This window comes from Balaenoptera musculus, chromosome 6 (assembly GCF_009873245.2).
Source record: "Balaenoptera musculus isolate JJ_BM4_2016_0621 chromosome 6, mBalMus1.pri.v3, whole genome shotgun sequence".
Lineage (NCBI taxonomy): Eukaryota > Metazoa > Chordata > Mammalia > Artiodactyla > Balaenopteridae > Balaenoptera > Balaenoptera musculus.
The window spans coordinates 111,382,885-111,403,513 of record NC_045790.1 but is presented as its reverse complement, the minus strand read 5'-3'; the positions used below and the strand labels follow the sequence as shown (position 1 = coordinate 111,403,513).

Below are 20,629 nucleotides of genomic sequence, written 5' to 3'. Positions count from 1 at the left end.
GCCTAGAACGCGCCCCCCCTCTACACACTCCTTAAGTCAAGGCAGGGGTGGCGCTCAGGGCTGCGAATCCAGCCTTTCTCTCGAGTGAAGGGAGGAGGCTCCCTGAGCTGGCTCGCGGGGGAGGTACCTGGAAGAGACGCAGAAGGTGCGACCGAGGCCACGGGCATGGGGGGCATGGAGACCCCGCCGAAGGAGCTGTAGCTGACCCCGCTGGAGGCTGCCCCGGAGGACGGCGGCTGCAGGCCCGAGCCAGCGCCTGCTGGGGAGCTCTGCTCCGGCAAACTGGGCGAGTTTTCCCAGGCCTTGCGCGCAGACTCCATCTTCGGAAGCAAGGAGGTGGGGGAGACGAAAATCACCGTCCGGGAGGCAGCGGACGGCACAAGCTAAGCCCGGGGAGGGAGGGCGGGGCTGCCCGCTCCTGCCCCTTCACAAGCCAAGGCACCGGGTGGCCCCGCCTTGCTCAGGGCCAGTGTTACCTTCAGAGTGAGGTCGGCGGTGGGGAAGGACATCTGTGAGAGGCCGATGGCCCTCTGGATGTGATGATCGCGCCGGAGGATGGGAATACTCTGTGCCAACCCAGCCTGAAGGGGAAGGAGACCACGGAACACTGACAGGCCCAGAGAAAGCGAGACGACGTGTCCAAACACGCCTTCCGTTTTGGTCGTGTGCACTCGAGACCCCTGCAAATAGCTGCCTCCACCGATTCTCTCGAAAGAAGGCCGTGGAGAGCCACCCTCATCCCCGCACCCCGAGCCCTCTAGCGGGGCCGCCGTGTTTTGGCAACATAAACACGGCTGGCTGCCAGCACGCAGGCACCACTACACGGCATGGAGATACCAGGTCCTGTCTCAGCCCCCTCCCCCAAAACCGTGAAAAAGAGGTCCTGGTAACACATGTTTGGAAATGCAACCGCTAGGCCCTCCTCCTGCAGTGCCCAGCACCCATCAGCACGATACAGGGATTCTGAGAAACTGCAGAGTAAGGAAACCTGTTGAGCGCAGCATTCTCAAACATGTGCGACCACAGAACCTGGGAGGTTTTAAATCACAAAGTGCCAAATAAACCAGACCTCAGGAGTTACACTATCCCATTTTAAGCTCACAAAACCAGAGCGTGGAACAACTTGCTCAAGGACGCGTAAGTAGCTAGAGACAGCATCAGGACTCAAACCATGTCCGCCCAACCCCACAGCCATGGCTGGTTCGCCCCCTCTGGTTTCGGAACACCTCACGAGGCTCTTGCTCTTTTTGCCCGGGGCCTGCTGGCACGGGGACGACAGAGCTGGAGGTGGCAGCACAGACTTACGTTACTGGCCAACGCGTCCTGAAGTTTGACAACTGGATTCCCCGCGGGACCAGAGGCAGAAGCGGGCTGCAAGCTGAAATCAGAGTCCTGGAAAAAAAGGAGCAAAGCCCACAGGGGTCACCATGGCTCACCTTCTGTCAGAGACACACATTAACGTGATCTGCCGTCTCAGCAACTCAAAAACCCACCAAGCAGCATTCACCACATGAGCAAGACGGCCAGATGTTTCCCGATGGCCCCCGAGAAAGGAGGCCCCCCGCTTCTCTCTGCCCGGCAACCTGCTCGGCCTGAGAACCTGCCTGGTGCCAGCAGGGAGACCGAGAAAGCAGCTCACAGCACCTCTCCACCTGCAAAGCCACCCGCCACGCTCCCCTGGAGCACTGCCAGCGCCCATGTCCCCGCTCCTTCTAGGAGCCCACCCTAACAAGCATCAAAGGCGGGGGGTGGGCCACAGGTAGAAGAAAACAAATCAAAGCCTCACCTTTGGATTGACTCCAAATTCAATGGGTGGCACTGGCAGCACGGAGTCCACGTGAATCTCCACCCCATTAACAGGGGGGACCACAGCCCCTTGCAGCCGCTCAGCCCCCTCGGAGCCCTTCCTGTTTTTCAGAGACCGCTCATTGCCGATGGGTCCTGGTCTGTGCTCCTTGCTCTGTCCCGAGCCTTGTTCGGAATCCTTGATGGAAAAGCAGAGAGGCTGAGACGCACAGCCTGGAATGACCCTGATCTCCAGCTTCCAAGGCACCGGGAGTCGGGGAAGAAGACAAAAGACACCAGCCCTTCCGCCCAGCCCGGCCCCTGAGAGCCAGACTGCCAGGTTACCTTCGGCTCCGACTGCTTCTGAGTCTGCTCCTTGTGGCCATCGGCCTTGGGCTCCAGGCCGGGCCCGCTCACCTCCTCGGGTTTCAGAGTGCCGTACGGGGAGCTGCGCTGCGAGGAGGTCGCTGAGGACTCCCGAGACTCGGCGCTCAGGTCAACGCCGCTGTCTCCCTGGCTGCTCTTAAAGCCCTGCTGTGCAGGACACAGGAGGGTCAGAGCCCATCCCCTCTCCGCCTGCCCGCCTGCAGAGTGAGACTGGGCGGCACGACACGTCCCCGGCCCAAGCCCATCATCACAGGCACGCGTGGGCCCTGCACGGAGACCACAAACCCGCTGCGCTTGTGACCACCGCCCGATGCCGAGGAGAGGCCCTCACGCCGCCTACCCAGGGTGGGTGCTCCCTGGCCATCCCCGCTCTTCCTCCCTCCCACACATCCAAAAGCAAGACTGGAGACCAGTGACGAGCCAGGCTCACTGCCCGGCCAGGGAGAGCACGGGCGGGCCTCTGGGACGGCGGCGGACATGAGCACACGCCTGGCGCCCGGCGGCCACTCACCTCGGCAGAGCCGGGCTCGGTGCCGGCAAAGGCGGTGGCGGCTTTGGCCCAGGAGTCGCCGGTCGAGGCCTGAATGGGGAGGGCTGCTAGGGAGGAAGACAGAGAGTCAGGACGTCGAAGAGGACCCACCGAGCCAGAAAAACAAGCACAGGCGCAGCTCACACAAACCCAAGTCTCTGAACCGCCCCTACTCCCACCGCAATCGACCCGTTAGCGAAAGAGGATCTGGTCTGATACCTTCACCCGACTTTCCAACATCCTCAGGCAGATCTCCGTGAACGTGCTTCCCGTGATTGCACTGACTATGTGCTCTACTAAACACACCGGCAACTTTTCACTCACACCGGTTAGAATGCTCTATCACTACCTCTGCCGTGGTGAAGCTTTTTGCACATAAACCATTTATTTCTACAAGTTGGCACCTCTACAAGTCTCTGAAAAATTCAAGCTGATGTTACTGAACTTTTATTAGCTCACAGACCACCCTGAGAACCCAACAAAAGCCATGGACCCTGTGTGTGCACATGAAATCTCACGTGCTCTTTTTAAGATCCAGGGGCCCTGTGAAGTCACCCACAGACCCCTGGTCTGAGCAGCCAATGAGATGCTGCAGAATCCTGGAGAGCGCAACTCCTGAGTTAGCCCACTCTGCTTGACCAATACGGCGGGAAGTACTTTTGGACATTTATACCATGACACCCACCACTCTCACAACCAAACTGACTGATCAAAATTTTATTAAAAATTATCGTACTTTCAGTCAGAGTTGACTATTTCCCAATGTTATTTTGCAATGTGTTGGAACCAAGGTTTTAACCAGGAACATGAAGATAGGCCATGAGGTAAAACTGAAAGAATCAGGTCCAGAACCTAGGCTCTTGGGTGTTTGTCACGTGGCTCTGGGGTTGTCACTTCACTCTGGAAGCCTCGGCTGCTTGGAATAAAAGACTTGGAAACGGATGATTTCTCCAAGCTCCCCCTGTATACCCTGCAGGGCCCTGCCGAAAGCAGGCGTTCAAGAAGAATCTGCTCAATTAAAATGGTGTTGTATTTTAAAATGAAAAATTACCAGAAAAAAAGCACTGGGTAAGAAATTTTTTCAGGGAAACAAATTTTCTAAAAGGTAAGGGCCACCCTAGCCTGGTTTCAAACCTAAGACAGCATTTGGGGAGGAGCTGACAGAAACTTCCTTCTGCTGAGGAAAGAGCACACAGCACAGACAGGAAAGCTTCTGGACTCCTGCTCTCCTGAGCAGTCGCCTGCTGCTCTTCCTCAAGGGAAGAAGAAAGGATAACCGGTGTGGGCAGAGTCAAGCCAACTCCCCGAGTGACCTCAGCTGGGCGGGGGTGGGGGCCATCCTTTTCCATCACTGGATACGGAATGCTCTCCTCTCCACCAAATTTCAGGCAGGGAAAATCTGACATCTGTTCAGAGGCTGCAGCAGCACGTGGTGCTAACGTGGCATCCATCGCCCCGACCCAGCAGAGGAAGCCAGGGAACAGGTAACGCTCCGTCTGCGTTCACGGCCCCAAAGCAGGACGCTCCCTCATGAGAGGCCCCGAGCCCGTGAGGCGGCCGTGGGCCGCGCGGCTGAACCCAGACCCCGAGCTCTTACCCTGGCCGCTGCTCTCCCAGATCTCGGTGCCCAGGCTACTGCCAGGCACAGTTCCATCACCTTGCTCCAGGCACAGGTGGTTCTGCTTTTTCGCAAACCGAGGAGGAATACGAGAGGAAAGACTTCGGCCTTTGACAGGTACCTAAGGAGAAGAAAGGTGATGCGGTCCGGCCTCGACCTCAGACATGAAGGGTAACAAGCTCTCCCCAGGAAGACTATCCCAGGCGCCAGAACCACACCCCCGGAAACTGCTCCAGTGACGCTACAGCCAGCGGCGCGACAGCACTCGTCAGCCAAGACCTCAACCACGTGGGAACTGCAGTGCCGACCAAACCGCCCCCGGAAGCCACCAGTGGGCTGTGACCTGGGACTGCGGGGCAAGGGAGCAGTGCTCGGCCCCGACTCCGTTTCGAGTACAGAGTCGCCAACCCTCGTGACTCCCAGGGTGATGAGTCTCGTCCCACTCAGGCCGGAGCACAGTGGAAGGAGGGTGGACTTCGGGGCTGATGGAGGCCTGCGTCCTGCTCGGCCCTGTTTCAGCGGGTGTCACCCTGGACCAGTCCCCCTCTCGGAGAGCAGGGATAACACCATCTACTGCCATGGAGCCACAGGGATAGCGGGCCCTGGGAGGCAGCGCATGTTTAATAAACACGCCTTCTTCCTCTCCTGTCTTGGGCCTAGTTCAGAAGCCCCGTCCGCCCCGGCCCCGCCCACGCCTCGCACGCCGACCTGCACGGCTGGCTCCTTCCTTCTCCTCTCTTCCTCCAGCACACGGCGCTGCTTCTTGGTCAGGACTTCGATGAAGCCTTCCCCCACCACAGAGCCCACCTCAGTCTCCTCTCCGGGGCTGGATCCGCAGTTTTCAACGATGGCATCTGAACCAAGATTCACAAGGGAAGACAGTGAGTGGTTCCATTTACTGGGAGCCAAAAATAACCCAACCCTACGGGCACCAGATATCTAAGGACCGGCTCAGCTCAGAGGCCAGGCTCTTAGCTGGCTTGGGCCTCAGCATATTCACCAGGGTCTAGGAAACCCAGCTATGATCTCTACACCCTTCTCACGGCCCCTCTAACACAGTGTTACCTCAAATCAAAGAGGCTACGGTTAAGAAAAGAGTCTTCGGAGACAGACACACTTAAGTCCCAGCTCCGCTCCTAAACAGCTGTGTGACCTTGCACAAACCACTCAACTTCTCTGGGCCTCAGCTTCCCCATCTTTAAAACTGGGACACCGCAGGGCTGTTATGGGGGTTCAGCAAGGTTGTGAGCGACATGAAGGCAGGAATCCTTTCTGTTTTGCTCTTAACCCAGTACGTGCCCAGAAGCTAAGATATTCAGTGAAAGGGCAAACTCAGCAACCCACAGAGGTGGCCACGGCTCCCCATTTTGCCCGGATTCTTCTTCCCCTGAAGATGTGAGGTGACACTCACTTCCATAGTTCAGGTCAAACGGTTTCATGGTCTCTCCCTGTTCGCCTGCCCTCTGGGCAGCCAGCTGGGCCTCCTTCTCTGCCTTCTCACAGGAGGCTTCGGGGATGTCAGAGGTGGCGTGGGCTGCCCGCTCCAGCGTGTAGTGGCCGCTCCCACTGCTGCAGCCAGGACCTCCAGGCAAGGTGTCATCCGGGGACCTGTAAAGGAAGGAGGACCTCGTTAGCTCAGAAGGAACCCGCGGCCGGGGAAGGAGAGAGAAGGACAAACCGCACACGCACGCAGAGCGCGCACACAAGCGCAGCGCCCCGATCTTTGTCACTTCCTCTCAGCGTCCCCTCCGTGCAGCAGAGGCCGCGTGCTGGCAGCAGCGCGCTCTGCAAGCCCGTGTGGAGGCTGCCCCAGCAGCACTGCTACGGCAGAGCCCACGGGAACACTGCTCTCTCTCCAACCCCTTCCCAGGGCTGACACTTCTGTTCTTTCCCACTGTGTGCCAAACCCAGTAGGGCTACAGAAAGGAGAGAGAGAAGGGGGAATGCTTAGAACGGGGCTGCAGAACTTTCTGCTCCTCTCGTAAGACTGACCAGAGAGGAGCCCAGGCCCCGCCCTACTGCCAGCCCAGTTACTGGGGTAGAAATCAGAAGCAAAGCCAAGTCTTGGCAGCTGGGGCCTAGAAAGCTAGTCTAGATGGACACCTAAAAGAACCCGCATTCTTCTGTGTTTCCTTCTTCAGGGGTACGGATTAATTACAGGCCAGGCTTCGGTGCCCTGAATTCTAAGGAGGCTGGGAGGCGGGAAGCCGTCTTCCTCAGCACGCTGGGGCGTGGCCTGTGCACGATGAGGAATGCAGGCTGCACAGCGTCTGCCCTTGCCCTGATTCCGGGCCAGGCTCGGGCACTGAGCCGACACTGAGCACCGATCATCCCCCCCGACCAAAGCCTCTAATTCCAAACGAGAGGTGCTCACGAGGCCTTGGGCAGCTCACTCCCTTTGCTTACCGCCTGGCTCTCACCAGGCCGAGGTGGCAATCCCAAGCGGCGCTGCTTCTCTTGACTGTCGAGAAGCAAAGCCACTCAGGGAAGAGCGATCTCTGCGGGGCCAGGAGGCCAGCGATGCCCCACGTGTTCCTGGAGGACGCAGCCCGGAGCCAAGGGGTCCGGTGGACTGACCGGTACTCACGAGGCGCCGTGGACAGGGAGCGCCCCTCTGTGGCGGGGGCCCCTCGGCTGGACTCCGACGAGACACACGGGGGCTGAAGTCATGAGACAGGGACGGGGGCGGGCACCACAGGGGGGCCAGCGGGGCGGGGACTCTAGTCTTAGTTCTGAAGCCACAACAGCAGCAGCAGCAACAGCACGCCACGAGAGAAGCAGACAGCAGCGCGAGAGCCAGTGACGGAGACGCTCACGTACAATGGCCTCGGCGGGTGGGCACCCTCCAGGAGCGCAACGAGGGGGAAGGAGTCGGGGCCCTGACACACGGCGGGACACGCATGCATGAAGTGCCGCTGGGACAACCGGCTAACAGAACGACAGCAACAAAAAAGAACCCGGGACTCTGTTTCCGGTTTACCTTTTGGCTTTCAAAGGCGTCCCACTCTGATGGCTCTCATAACGGGGAGAAGTTTCACCGCCACCTGGCCTAACAGACTTCTCCCCAAACCCTCCCGGCTCCAGCTTCCGGCTCTGTCTGTCAACGAGGGGTCTCTGGCCGGAGAAGCTCCGCTTGGCCAGCTCCTTCTTCTCACCCGCGCTCGCCCCGGGCAGGCCGTCGGCCTGGGGCTCGGGCTCGGGCCCGGGCCCGTCCCGCCTCTCCCGCCTCTCACTGAAGTCGCTGCTCTCGGAGGCCGTCTCCCACTCCTCGTTGGCGTGGTCCGAGGAGTTCTGGTAGGCGAGCTCGGGGGACCTGCGGCCCGTGGTGCCGCTCCTGTCCCCGGGACACGGTCTGGGCCGGCCCGGCCACTGGCCCGCCGGCAGGGGCTGCTCCTCCTCCGGCCCCCACAGGCCCAGGGCCTCCCGCTCCTGCCGAAGGCGCCGGAAGCGGGGGGGCTTGTCCTGGCGCGGGGGCCGTCTTCTCCTGAAGGGCCGGTTCTCGGCATTTTCGGAATCTGCCGCGTGGTCATCTTGGAAGAAGGCCCTCTTGTCCTCCACACGGCCATCCTCGAAGCCCCGGGTGCCCAAGGCGTCGGGGTGTCTGTAGGTGTCCGGGATGTAGTCTCTGTCTGAGGGCCGCCGGGCCCCGCACGTGTCGGGGGGGCCGGACTCCTGCCAGGAGGCGCCCAGACCCCGGCTCGGCCAGGGGGCCGCCTCCTTGGCCGCGAAGGTTCTCCGGCCATATGCGCAGTTGCTCAGCCGCGGGGGGAGGGCGCGCCCGAAGGCCCGCGGGCCTCGGTTCTTGGCCTCTGGCCCGCCGTGGTCCTCGGGGTACATCCTGCCGGACCGCCAGGACTCCCTGAAGTCGCCCTTCCTCCCGGCGGCCTCCTCCCTCTCCGGGAGCGCGCCCTCGTCCCCGGTCTCGGCGCCCCGCTGCCGCCGCCGCTTGGGAAGCTCCTCGTACTCAGAGCCCTCGCTGTGGGTCTCGCTGGCGATCCTCCGCCGGGGCTTGGCCCGGGGGAAGTCGTCTGCCAGCCCGAACTCTCGCGGTCCCCGGCCGCGGCCGCTCCTCTGGCTGCCGCCGTAGAGGCCCCGCGCCCCAAGGACGCCCCCGCCACAGAGGCCGCCGCCCACGGGCCGCCCGCGGAAAGTGAACTCTCGGAACCCGCGGCCGCGGCCCCGGGCCTGCCCCCGGCCCCCAAAGGCCTGCTCCTCGTCAATAAAGATCCAGTTATTCCTCTTGGTAGGCGGTGTGTGGCTGGCCTCCCGGGAGGGGCTGGCATCCCGGGCCCCGACGGGCTTGTCATCCTCCTCCGGCCGGCTGGCCCCGCGGCCCAAGGCAGCACGGGCCGAGCCCTGGTCCTCCGAGGCAGCCGGGGCCACGTTGGCCAGCGCGGGGTCGTTCTCTTGGTCTTGGTCCTCGGCCGTCTCGCAAACGGGCCCCGTCTCCCGAGCCGGGCAGGCGCTCCCCTCTCCCAGCTCTGGCTTCACCTTGTCGAGCTCCTTCTCCTTGTCCTCCACCTTGAGGGCCTTCAGGACGGGCTTCTTGATGGGGCCGGACCTCCGGGTCCTGCTGGTCTGCTCAGGGTGCTGGCTGCCGGCGCCCCGGGCTTCTGGCGTCCACGCGGGCTCCAGGGCCGGCTGTCTGCCGGGGCTGCCTTCCTTCTCCCAGGAGGAGACACTGAAGGACAGTCCCTCCTGGGGCGCCTCCTTCTCGACCCTGGTGTCTGGGTTGGCGGCCTTCAGCTGGCGGCTCACGTCCCAATCGCTATACTCTGGTTTTTTCTCAGCCGGGGCAAAGTCGGGCTCCAGTGTGGAACACCTGAGGTTTGGGGTGTGACTCCCAGGTGCGCCTGCTTCCTGAACATTTTCTTGGGGTGGAAACAAAAGCTCCTGGCCTATTCTTTGAGAAGAGACACAGCTGTCAAAGTCTGCTGGGGCCTTCTTGTCAAAAGCACTCAAGTACTCCTCCCCTCTCTCCTCAAGGAGATTGCGCCGGGCACTTACGCCCCCTGACCTTCCAGGTGAGGCAGAGTAAGAGCTTTCATTCCTGAAAAGGAACCAGAAAAATCAGTCAATGTGATTGGAGCCTGGTTCCTGGGTTCCATGCTGAACACAGTTTAGTTTTAAAAAGAAAAATTTAAAAAAAAAAGAAAAAGAAAAAAACATAGGCACCAACATTCGCTCTATCTTTAAACAGGTCTCAGAGATGCTGGGCCATGGGCTGGTGGCGGCCCCTGGAGTCCAGAGAGTGAAGAAGTCAGTGGCCGGTGGACTCAGCGAGCAGCCGGGGATCCTCTGGTTCACACAAGCTGGAGCCGGGGCGTCCGCGGAGAGTCTGGGGCACTGGGCCAGCACAGCCAGCTCGCCTTTACTTTCACGGGAAGGAGCCACGACACACGCACTCAGCCCTGCCTGCCCTGTGAGGCCCCCACCCCTCGGCCCTGCCCAAGGTTCCGCGGGATTTGCCTCTGACGCCAGGATTTCTCCTGGGCCCTCAGTTGCCATCAGCGCCTCTCACACAAAAGCATCCGGCCATCCTTATCTCACTCTCCTTCCCCAGGGGGCACCGTCTCCTGGGACAGGGCCTCTTCCCAGAGCCCTATCTCAATGAGGACCTGGAGACCCCTCCTTCAGTCGCAGGTCAGGAGGACCAAGTTTCGCCTCACCTGACACGCATGTCCATGGCCAAAGTGTCACTGGGTTTCGGGTGGGGGAGCGAGTAGCCCTTGCTCTGCAACGCCATGTAACCCTCGGGGCTCCACACGGGGGCTGCATCGATGGTGGTCACTTTCCTTTCCGGCAGGGGGGGCACACAGCTCTGATCCTCAGAGCGACAGCCAGTTCCACTGAGAGAATCTTGGGCCATCATGGGTTTCATCAATCCTGAAGAAGGCAAAGAACCAATCAGTCACCTCGTTCAGCAAGCCATGGGTCAACCACAGGCCCAAAGGAGACAAGCTGCCCCAACTACCACATGGACACAGCACCCCACCTGCTTAACATCACTGAGGTCCCATCTTTCTGATCACAGAACCTCTGAAGGCACGCACGCATGCAATCTGAAAGGCCTGTTTAAAGACCTCTGAGGTCCAATCCTAGTTCCCGGATGAAGAGCCCCTGTGTTGAAGGCTATAAAAAACTGGCAAATGGAAACTGGAACCATCAAACGGGAGAGCTCATGGGTGTCAGCGGAACGCTAGCGGGGCCAGTCAGTCAGCAACGCAAGATGCCTGAAGGTCTTCTGCACAGACACAAGGAAGACGAGCTACGCTCCAGGGAGCCTACATGCAACACGGAGCCAGCGTCTCCCTGCTTCCAATCCCCTGCAAGAAGATTCGGAAAAGGACTGGGGCTTTAGCTCCTTTTATTTCCACCCCTAAGCTCGACAGTAACACTCCACATTTTGTACATGGAAGGGCAGTGGGGGATACACAAATGACACTAAACTGTTAGCTGGCCCGAGGAGACTGGGGCATGCTGACGTCTCGGTCCTACCAGATATAAACCAGTCGGGGAAATGGCACCCCCGCCCTCCCCGGGCCCCTCTGTCCACGTCTATCAAACAAGGGGGCTGGGCGGCTGCAGACGACATTAAAGGTCTCTCACGGGGCCAGATTCTGTGGTGAAGAGAAGATCTGGTTTTTCAAATACTTCACAAAGCTAATTATTGGCCCCCAGTGTTTTTGTGCCCATCTTTTGAGATAATCTGACCAGGAAAATGGCTTGGCATTAAGCCAACGGCTTTAAGCTTTCTTTTAGCTGTGGAGTGCTCTGTTCCAATGCTATCAATACGTGACTCCAGCACAAAGTTAGTATGAGTCAGGTGGTGGTGGGGACCCTCTCTGGAATCCTAGAATTACACACCATTTATTAAGTACTGATTACAAGGTGTGCGGAACTGCTCCACACTGTACACGGACCTATTTTTGGCAATATGGCAGCTCATATTACCTGAAAAAACCTCCTGTCACAAAAATGCTGGACAAAACACATCAAACATTTCACTCGCAGCGCTCCGTTCCCCCAAAACCGGGAAACCCCCAGGGAGCTGAAACCACAGCCACGGCCACAGCCACGAGCTGGTGCTCCCTAGAGGGGAGCCAGGGACACATCTATCAGATTTAGTAACCTACGGGCATGCTCCTAAATGCCCCCCCAGGACAGGAGACAGGGCTTTTCCGCACAAGGCAGAGAGCTGCAGCTGAGATGCTGCTTAAACAAAGACCCTCAAAGGGCTATGCCCTCAATTAAAAGGTGGATCAGAAAAATATATGCTCTTTAGTACAGGGAGATGACTGAATTTGTGTCTTGGCTTGGGCTAGGGTAGGGAAAACAGTCCTCCATGAGGAGTTCATAGCCACATGCCAGCTTTCATGCAGGTTTGGGGGCAGGAGGGTGAAGTTCAGATTTATACCCCTAGAATGTTCCAGAAACTTCCTGAGTTAAAATAAAGGGTAGTTCTAGGCTGGCGGAAGAAAACATAAAACCACACTGGAGGGATATACCCTCAAACCAAGCTATACTAGATCCCCATGATAAATAAAGCTCTGCTGAAAATGAACTCACAATCCAAAATTACCACAACACTGTGTGGAAAACAATCCACTATGAGTCCATGGTAAGCCCACGGGATTATATACCTTCCTCAAGAACTTCAGGTAACAAATTAAAATGTGAAGCACTAGAAAATTATGTTTTAAATGATTACAAGCATAAAGGAAGGAATTAAAAACTTACAAAAAATATAAGACAAGAAAAAATAATAGATTTGAGGAAAAAATTCTAGTAATAAAAATAGAATCACTGAAATTAAAAACTCACTGGACAGTAAAAAAAAAAAAAAAAAAGGGCAGATCAGACACAGTTGGAGAGAAAAGAGAATAGGAAAATAGCTGAAGGATTTTCCCAGCAGGCCCCACAGAGGTTAGCTCTCTTATATATTTAAGAGACTTGGAAGGCAGAATGAGAAGGCACAAAATAATCTAAGTGGGCGACCTAGGAAGAAAGGATATAAAGAATGAGGAAAAAGCAACATCTGACATGATAATTAGAAGAGAATTCTCCAGAAGTGATGAAAGACATACATCCTTAGATTTGAACACTGTGAGTTCTAAGCAGAATAAGGTAAGGATAGATATAGATATATACCTAGACACAGCATACTGAGAAGGAACTACAGGAGACCAAAGACAAAGAGAAGATCTTAAAAGCAGCCAGAAAGAAAACAGTAGATTACCCAGACACGAATCAGACACATGAGCCAGAAAACAAGGAATACTATCTTCACAGTACTAAAAGAAAGTAACTGCCAACCTCGAGTTCTATACCCAGCTACACTATCATTCAAGAGGAAAGAGTGACATCAAGACTTTCTCAGGCGAAGACTATCTACTGCCAAAACAATTTTCCTGAAGATCTGGAGAGAATGTACTTCATGAAGAAATAAATGGAACCCAGATGGAAGGATAAGCAGCAAAGAAACTAGTAAACATACAGGCAAATCTGAACAAGAACAGGTCAAATAAAACAACAAATAATAGCTGATTTGGTGGGCATAAAACAAGGTGGAACTAAAATTCCAGGCAAAAATAACAAGACTGATGAGGTAGTTAGAGCTCAGGTTCAGGGTAAAGATACTGAATAGCCTTTGCGAAGTCAAGGGTGCATGTTAGAGTTTAATGTAACCATTCACACAGTAGAAACAGAATGTAGAAGGAAAACAAACAAAAAGAACAGGAAAACTTGCCACCAAAAAAAGAAGAAAGAAAAAGAAAAGCATAGAAAAGAGGGATAAACAGAAAGCATAAAATAGGAGAGCAGGAAATCTGAATATAATAATCCCAATAAATCAAAAGGGAACAACTTCGGCAACTGAAGTCACAGAGCTTCAAAGTGGGTAAAACCATACACATCTTACACGTACAAAGATATTCTCCTCCAAAAAGGGCTCAGAGAGGCCTGATGGTAAAAAGTTGGGGGAAGAAGATACCACATAAATACTAATCAAAAGAAAACTGGAATAAAATGATTACCAGGTAAAGTAGACATTAACGGTAGAAAGCACAACTAACGATAACAAAGGTGCTGTAAGAAGATAAAAGGAACAAGATGAAGTACGGCTTCCAGACAGATAAAGCAAAAACTGACAGGTTTACAAGATTTGCCAAAATCCACATCATGGTGGGAAATGTTCACACACCTCTTTAGTAACTGAACAAGGGGATAAAACATTGTGATGATACAGATATTTGTACAGCACAATTAGCAAGCACGATGTCATGGACCACGTCCAATTGCAGAATACATTCTTCTCAAGCCCTTGAGTGAAATTCGACCTGCCACTTCTTCTAAAAATAAAGTTCTACTGGAAAACAACCACACCCATTCACTCACTATTGTCTACAGCTGCTTTTGCTCTGCAACAGCAAAACTAAGTAGCAGTTCAAAGCCTAAAATATTTATTATCTGGCATTAACAGAAAAAGTTTGTGACTGCTGGTCTATATCATACAGACCACGTTACCCGACCACGAGGCAGCCACGTTGGAACTTAACACCATAAAGATGGTATCAAAACTTTACATTTGGAAATTTTAAAACATACCATAAAAAATCACTCAAAAAGCATAAGATCAGACTAACATTTAGAACTGTACAATAATAAAAATGTATCTTAAAACTCATAGAGGCTCATAGCTCAGGTGAGACTTAAATACATGAGAAAAGTCAAACTAATGAGCTCATCAACATAACCAGATAGAAAAAGAACAAAACACTTTCAATGGAAATAATGAGGGGGGAAAAAAAGCAGACGTTAATGAAATAAAAACCAAATAAAATACAGGAATTAAGAAATCCAAAAGATGCTTTTTAAAAATAGCTTTAAAGGGACTTCCCTGGTGGTGCAGAGGTTAAGACTCCACACTCCCAATGCAGGGGACCTGGGTTCGATCCCTGGTCAGGAAACTAGATCCCACACGCATGCCGCAACTAAGAGTCTGCATGCCACAACTAAGGAGCCCGCATGCTACAACTAAGACCTGGTGCAACCAAAAAATAAAAATTAAAAAATTAAAAAAAAATTCAGTTTATTAAAAAAAAAAACAGCATTAAAAACATGGCATTAGGACTTCACTGGTGGCGCAGTGGTTAAGAATCCACCTGCCAATTCAGGGGACACGGGTTTGACCCCTGGTCCGGGAAGATCCCACATGCCACGGAGCAACTAAGCCTGTGCACCACAACTAGTGAGCCCACACGCCACAACTACTGAAGCCCGTGCGCCACAACTACTGAGCCTGAGCTCTAGAGCCCGCAAACCACAACTACTTGAAGCCTGCGCGCCTAGAGCCCGCAACAAGAGAAGCCACCGCAGTGAGAAGCCTGCGCATCACAACAAAGAGTACCCCTGCTCGCCGCCAACTAGAGAAACCCTGCACGCAGCAACGAAGACACAATGCAGCCAAAAATAAATACATAAATTTATTAAAAAAAAAAAAAAGGCATTAGACAAACCTTGGGAAAGACTAATCAAGGAAAAAAAGAGAGAGAAAACACAAAGAACATTAAAGAATGGAAAGACGGACAAAACAACATAGCAGAGATATAAAAATTAATTAAAGCAATTTACAATGCATAATCTTAAGGTCTCTTCCTGACAATTCTTTGTGCGAGGTACTATCATACCCTCATTTTGGGAAGTAAAACTCAGACTGGATATGTGACCTACAAAGAGGTCAGACTGGAATCCAGGTGGGTCTGTCTACCCCCCAAGGCAATACCCTTAAACACCACACTGTCCTGAGCTCCACAGGGATGGCCCACGGGACCACAGTGCTTACCCGAGGGATGCAGGGCTGAGGGATAGAAATCCACTGGGGTCCGCGTGGGCGGGATCCGTGGGTCCACGTAGGAAGGCATCACCATCCACCTGGGGTCGAAGCCCAGCACCTGAGGCTGGTGCGGGTAGAAGGTGCGCTGCGGGTGGGATGGCGGAGGGCACACTGGCTGCCAGTGCTGCATCTTGTACAGCTGCTCCTGACCAGGCGAGAGAGACCCGGTCGGACAGGCGCCGCGGGGCAGAGGGGCTGTGCGTGCGCGCACACACACTCTTCCAGCTTTCCATCAGGCGGCAGAGACAACCCACCCAGAACAGAAGACCACAGAGGGGAGGCCCCAGGGCATGACAGCCTTCAGGCTCTGGCTGTCTCCCAGGACTGACGGACAGGACAGTCATGCCATCGTCACAACTGGGCCCTGAGGCTCCTCTGCAGACGGGGCTTTCATTTAGATCAAACGCTCTCCTGGAGCTGACACGTGACCAGCACAGCTCCCAGGGCGTATCTCCCGGTCCACAACCGCCACCAGACGACACTCCTCCTCCTCCCCTCCTTCTGTCCCTTCAACCCACCCTCCTCACTCCGACGCCCTGACCACGTCAGGAGCCTTCAAGGGTCCTCCACAGCTCTGCCTCTAACAGCCCGAGTCCGACAGGGCGTCACACGACCTACAGGGCCCTGCGGGTGCTGCCCCATCTGCCTCTCCAGCATCGCCTCCCACGACTGCCCCGGCCCTCCACTCCACACGCCTGCCCGCCCGCCCGCCCGCTTCCGGCCTTGGAAACACGCTGGGCCCTCTGTTCCCTCCAGCCCCAAACCCGCTCACCCCTACCCATCCTTCAGGTTTTGGCTTAAAGAGCACTGCACCTCTGCGAACCCGCCACAGTTCCTGAGGTAAGATCAGGTCCCCTGTCCTCGGCTCCCACAGCACTGCGGCTTCTCCTGTGTAACTCTGTTGTTGGTTGTTTCCCTCCCTAAACCAAGAGACTACATGCCAAGTTCACTGCAGTATCCTCACCTCTACCACCAGACTTGGTAGGAAGAAAATTCACTGCACAGAAGGACACACGTAAAGCATCACTAGAGCATTAAAAGTCAAGAACCTGGACCCAGTGAGGCTTCATTTCAGACACTGCTCCACGGCACCAGTGACCTCCAGGGCTGCCCTCACAACTGCATCCCGAACCAGCATTCTGGCAGAGATGCAGGTGCAGAGTCAGACAAGGAGGACACACCCTTTCCTGCCAGCCGGCTGGCACAATCCCAGCCTGGGCTGGATTCCCTGGAAGGCTCGCCAGGGCTCGGGGCACTGCTTAGGAGCACTCAGAACTCAGTAAGCAGAACTCCCCTGGTCTCTGCCCACAGCTCCTCCTCCCGTCTAGACCCCAGGTCCCCAGGGCAGCTGACCAGACAGTCTGTTTGCCAGACTCCTTCAGGCTGCTCTGACACGTCAGACTTCTTTCTAGTCTTAAGGACGGATTTCCCTGTCACTGCCCCCCAGAAGAGTTACCCAGAGCAACTGTTACTACTGTGTCTGGCTCGCGTTACTCCAGAGATCTCTCCAGTCAGCAGTAATTCTTCACCAAGCCCGGGAGTAACCGCACAGTGCCTGCTCACAGTACAACGCTACAAAAGCGCAATGAATGTAACTTACTGTTTAGAGCACAGGACGTGGGGAAGCTTCTGGAATGCTTCCTAGGAGCCCAAGGAAAGTAGGGTCTGGGGTGAACGTTTTAAAGGCAACTAAAAGAGATTCTGGGGAAAGCTGGAGACTTTGACCTGTGTCTCCAGGGTACCCCCACGTTCTGAAACTTTTTCGATTATTAACAATAATTTACTGCACACCTAGCTGCTGAACTAAGTAACATCCACGCATGATCTCAGTTTCTCACCAAAATGCATTGTTCATCAGTAATAAGCTTCACTGATTACGCCTGTAAGACAAACAACTGCCAATGAGTGGTTCCAGCTCAGCAAGATCACCAGGCCTGTAAGAGACTGCTGGGATTACAACCATTACCCATATGATCTTCCTCAGAGCAAAGAGCAGGTCCTTTTTAAGATTTATGGAGCGCCGTTAAAGATGATACTGATCACACCGATGAACCAGTTTACAGGCATCACAGAACCCTCACTGCCATGCCGAGAGGCAGGGACTCATTCCTTCTGCTTTACACTGACCTGCCCAAGGCCACACACAGCTGAATAAGCTGCACCAGTAGCACCAGAACCCAAAGCTGTCTGATTCAAAACCCACAAACCCACGCTCTTAACTGAACGCTAACACGCCTCTCTCGGAAGCTCTCCAAGCAGCTCCCAGGCCTTCCTTACTCCTTGGGAGGCTCCCACGGTGGGGCCGCTGTCGGTGTAGGGAGTGGCCACGGTGTGCAGCTCTGGATGAAAAACCACTCAGACACCACTAACCAGTCCTTACCGGCATTAGACAACAGGGTCCATAAACTGCCAACAAGGGTTTTCATCCACAGGGTAAACTACCTGGAGGAACTGAAGGCAGGGCTGACGTCCCAAGGCCCTCACTCCCGGCATCCCTGCTGGTGACTGGCATACACGAGGGTGGGTTTCTATTGTTTGTTTTACTGGAAGGGGGCGTGGGGAAAAGGAAAGGGGACAGCCACTCCATGGGCAGGTCTGTTACGACACCTGCTAAGCGACCCCTGTTTACCTGCTGCTGCTGGCGCTGGAACCTGGGTGGAAGCGACTTCTGGTACTTGCTGAACTCCTGCGCAGGGGACCCAGGCTCCCTGGCCCCCTCCTCACTGCCGCCGCTCTGAGCCACAGCTGCAGGGGCTGTAGGGGCTTCCTCCGAAAACGTGTTGGGGGCTTCCTGGGCAGAGAACTCAGGGGAGCCTACGGAACAAAGAAGCAGAGAAGTGGCCAGGTGAGCCCACAAAAGCTCAGCCAAGCGATGTCTAGGGCAGATGCTTTTTCTCGTTGGCAGTCCTCAAACCCCGGCACTGTGCTAAATGCTCCCCACGCACAAGCTCATGGACTCCCCCACGCCGTCATCGCTCCAGAGGGGAGAAAACTAAGGGTCGAGAGATCAGAGGAACCGCCTGAGGTCACACAGTCAGCAGGAGAGCCGGGATGTGGTTCCGGATGTGAGGGGCTCTGTTAAAACAGACCCCAGTAAATCAGAGTGGCCGGGGCTCAACAAGAGCCCCACATCCACCCTCCACCCAAGGCTGTGTGAGCCGGCCAGCCAGGAAGCTCCGCTGGCCCGTGTCCTCAGCTGTTCAATGAGGACGACAACTGCACCTACCCCACTGGGCCTCTGGAGAATTAATTCGCTGAGACGATCCACGTGATGCACTTAAAATAGCGCCTGACAAGAAGTAAATGCTCACCACAGTCTCCCATATCACTATTCTCCCTGAAATTCCCTTCTTTCTTGCCCCATCCCAGCTTTGCATTCTTTTTTTTGTCCAGCTTTATTGAGATATAATTGACAGTTGTGCTCTTAAATCTACTGCAGAAGACAAACAAACGCCAGTGCAAAGCCTTGGGGACCCAGCGTCCCAGAGGAATACTGACAGGCAGGGCAGGTGCAGAGGGGCTCGGGGCACACCCCACACCCAGGCCCAAGCTCGCTCCCCGCCATCTACTTCCTGGACTCTCCACTGCCCACCCCCCCCCTCAGTGAGTCCCTGACACTGGGCCCAGGCTTCGCTCAGACTTCAGTGACAGGACATTGATTTACAGGAGGACAAGGGTCGATTTCTCTGAGTTCCTCGGCCAGAAGGGCACTGATGACCATCGTATCACCAATAAGACCTCCATCTGAGAAGCTCTCAGCGACTGAAACTAACATCAGGCCCTTCTCTACTTAAGAGAGTTGATTTTTGTTGATTCAAGAAAGTCACAAAAAACACAGCTGATCACATTCTTTAAAACTGCAGCAAGAGACACCCTCAACCACCTAACGCTGTTCAGCGTCTCTTGCGCAGCCGCGTGACCCACTCCTCTTAGAACAGCTGTCAGGGAAAAGGTATGCTAACAAGCAGGCGGGCTTCTTTCAACGTCCCGAGAGAGATCCCGGCTCCTGCTGAAGTCCTCCAGCACCTGCGTCTTCAGTCGAGCAGGGCGGTAACACCGGCAATGACAAACCCAGCGGCATTGCCGTGAGTACGCGTGTGCTTTCTGCATCTAGAAACCGCTAAGCGCCTCGTGCACACGCTCCCCCGTGGCCCCTCAGCGTGCGGGGAGGTACAGGCTCCCATCAACCCACTTCACAGACTCGGGCCTGCGCGCCAGAGAGGTGAGGCGCCTGGACAGCTGGTTTAAGCGGCAGAAACGGGACGTGAACCCAGGCACCTGGCCCAGGCCGAGACTCCTAACGACCGGGACCCCCACACATCAGCTGCGAGCCACGGTGGTGCTCAGAAGCCAGGGAGACGCGGACAACCAACCAGCGACACAGCGCAGGGTTTCCAGGTCATGGGACGGGGCCCTACAGCTCACCTCTGCGGACAGCTGGGCCATTCTCCTGTGGGGCGCCTGGAGAGCGGGGCGCCTCCTTCCCCGCCGGCTCCTGGGCCCCACCCGCCTTCTGAGCCCGCCTGCACTTCTGGTCCAGCTGCTTGAGTTTGGCGGCACAGGCGGCCAACCTCTCCTCCCGGGCCCGGCGCTCCTCCTCTTCCCGGCGCTTTCGGGCTCGCTCCACGGCCTCGGACATCTCCGACTGGACGAACTTCTGCCTCGGGGGTGGCTTGTCCTCTTTGTCCTCGACAGACTGCTGCCGGAACACGCTGCCCATGGAGGACTTCTGCCGGGAGAAGACGGTCTCAGATGAAACGCACATCACAACCCAGGCACAGGCGCCCCCAGGATGGGATGGGCTCTCCTTCCCAGGATCCTCACGCACCTTAGAGAGGCAGCGCGGCCCCGCGGCAGGCAGACCTGGGTTTCGATCCTGCTCTGCCCTTTACTATATTTGGAACGAGGCTTGGGTGAGCGCCAACGTTCTACACCTTAGTTTCTTGTTTTGAACGATAATAAAGGAAGCCCTCGGGATTGTGAAGGTACATTGAATCGTTTGCAAAGCACTCAGCGCCGTGACTGACACGTGGGAAACGCTGAGAAAACGGGACGCTCTCACCACCACTACTGAGCACACAAGATTAGGGCCTCCACAGCTACATACCAAGAGCAGGAGAGCACACACTCACCATTTCTTAGCCACAGAACTGCTCTACTGCTTCTCCCACGACAATATATATAAACCTCTGGATATGAAGGGCCGCGAGAAATTGAAATTCACACTCAGACATTAAGGTTTCAAAGTGATTCTTTATATATAAAAATAAATAAGCATCTCTAAGAACATCTCTTTTGGATATTTCATCCACTTTTGAATCTCTCGTTGGTTGTCAGTTACTGGACAAACCACCAGGGTGCCACCAATGCAGCGTGAAAAACTATCAACACTGGGAAGATTTCTCACTGATTGGCG

The 20,629-nt window shown here is 55.3% G+C and overlaps 1 protein-coding gene across 16 annotated transcripts in view; it reads right to left on the bottom strand.

Moving 5' to 3' along the window:
- PRRC2B (proline rich coiled-coil 2B) overlaps positions 1–20,629 on the bottom strand; it is an 85,682-nt gene that overhangs the window by 12,580 nt on the left and 52,473 nt on the right. For 8 of the 16 annotated variants that reach the window (XR_005020364.1, XR_005020365.1, XM_036856154.1 and 5 more), the window contains 15 exons: positions 19,639–19,942; positions 17,843–18,027; positions 15,163–15,358; positions 9,989–10,205; positions 9,499–9,693; positions 7,300–9,369; positions 5,731–5,927; positions 5,028–5,173; positions 4,299–4,440; positions 2,684–2,769; positions 2,131–2,319; positions 1,787–1,984; positions 1,306–1,392; positions 477–581; positions 128–320 (listed from right to left, as the gene is read on the bottom strand). Coding sequence is in view for 14 of the 16 variants with exons in the window: in XM_036856154.1 (XP_036712049.1) it covers positions 128–320; positions 477–581; positions 1,306–1,392; positions 1,787–1,984; positions 2,131–2,319; positions 2,684–2,769; positions 4,299–4,440; positions 5,028–5,173; positions 5,731–5,927; positions 7,300–9,369; positions 9,499–9,693; positions 9,989–10,205; positions 15,163–15,358; positions 17,843–18,027; positions 19,639–19,942 (4,510 nt within the window). In the remaining 2 variants the exon portion in view is untranslated. The remainder of the gene's footprint in view (positions 1–127; positions 321–476; positions 582–1,305; positions 1,393–1,786; positions 1,985–2,130; positions 2,320–2,683; positions 2,770–4,298; positions 4,441–5,027; positions 5,174–5,730; positions 5,928–7,299; positions 9,370–9,498; positions 9,694–9,988; positions 10,206–15,162; positions 15,359–17,842; positions 18,028–19,638; positions 19,943–20,629) is intronic. The other 8 variants (XM_036856151.1, XM_036856152.1, XM_036856144.1 and 5 more) reach the window with 7 other exon arrangements.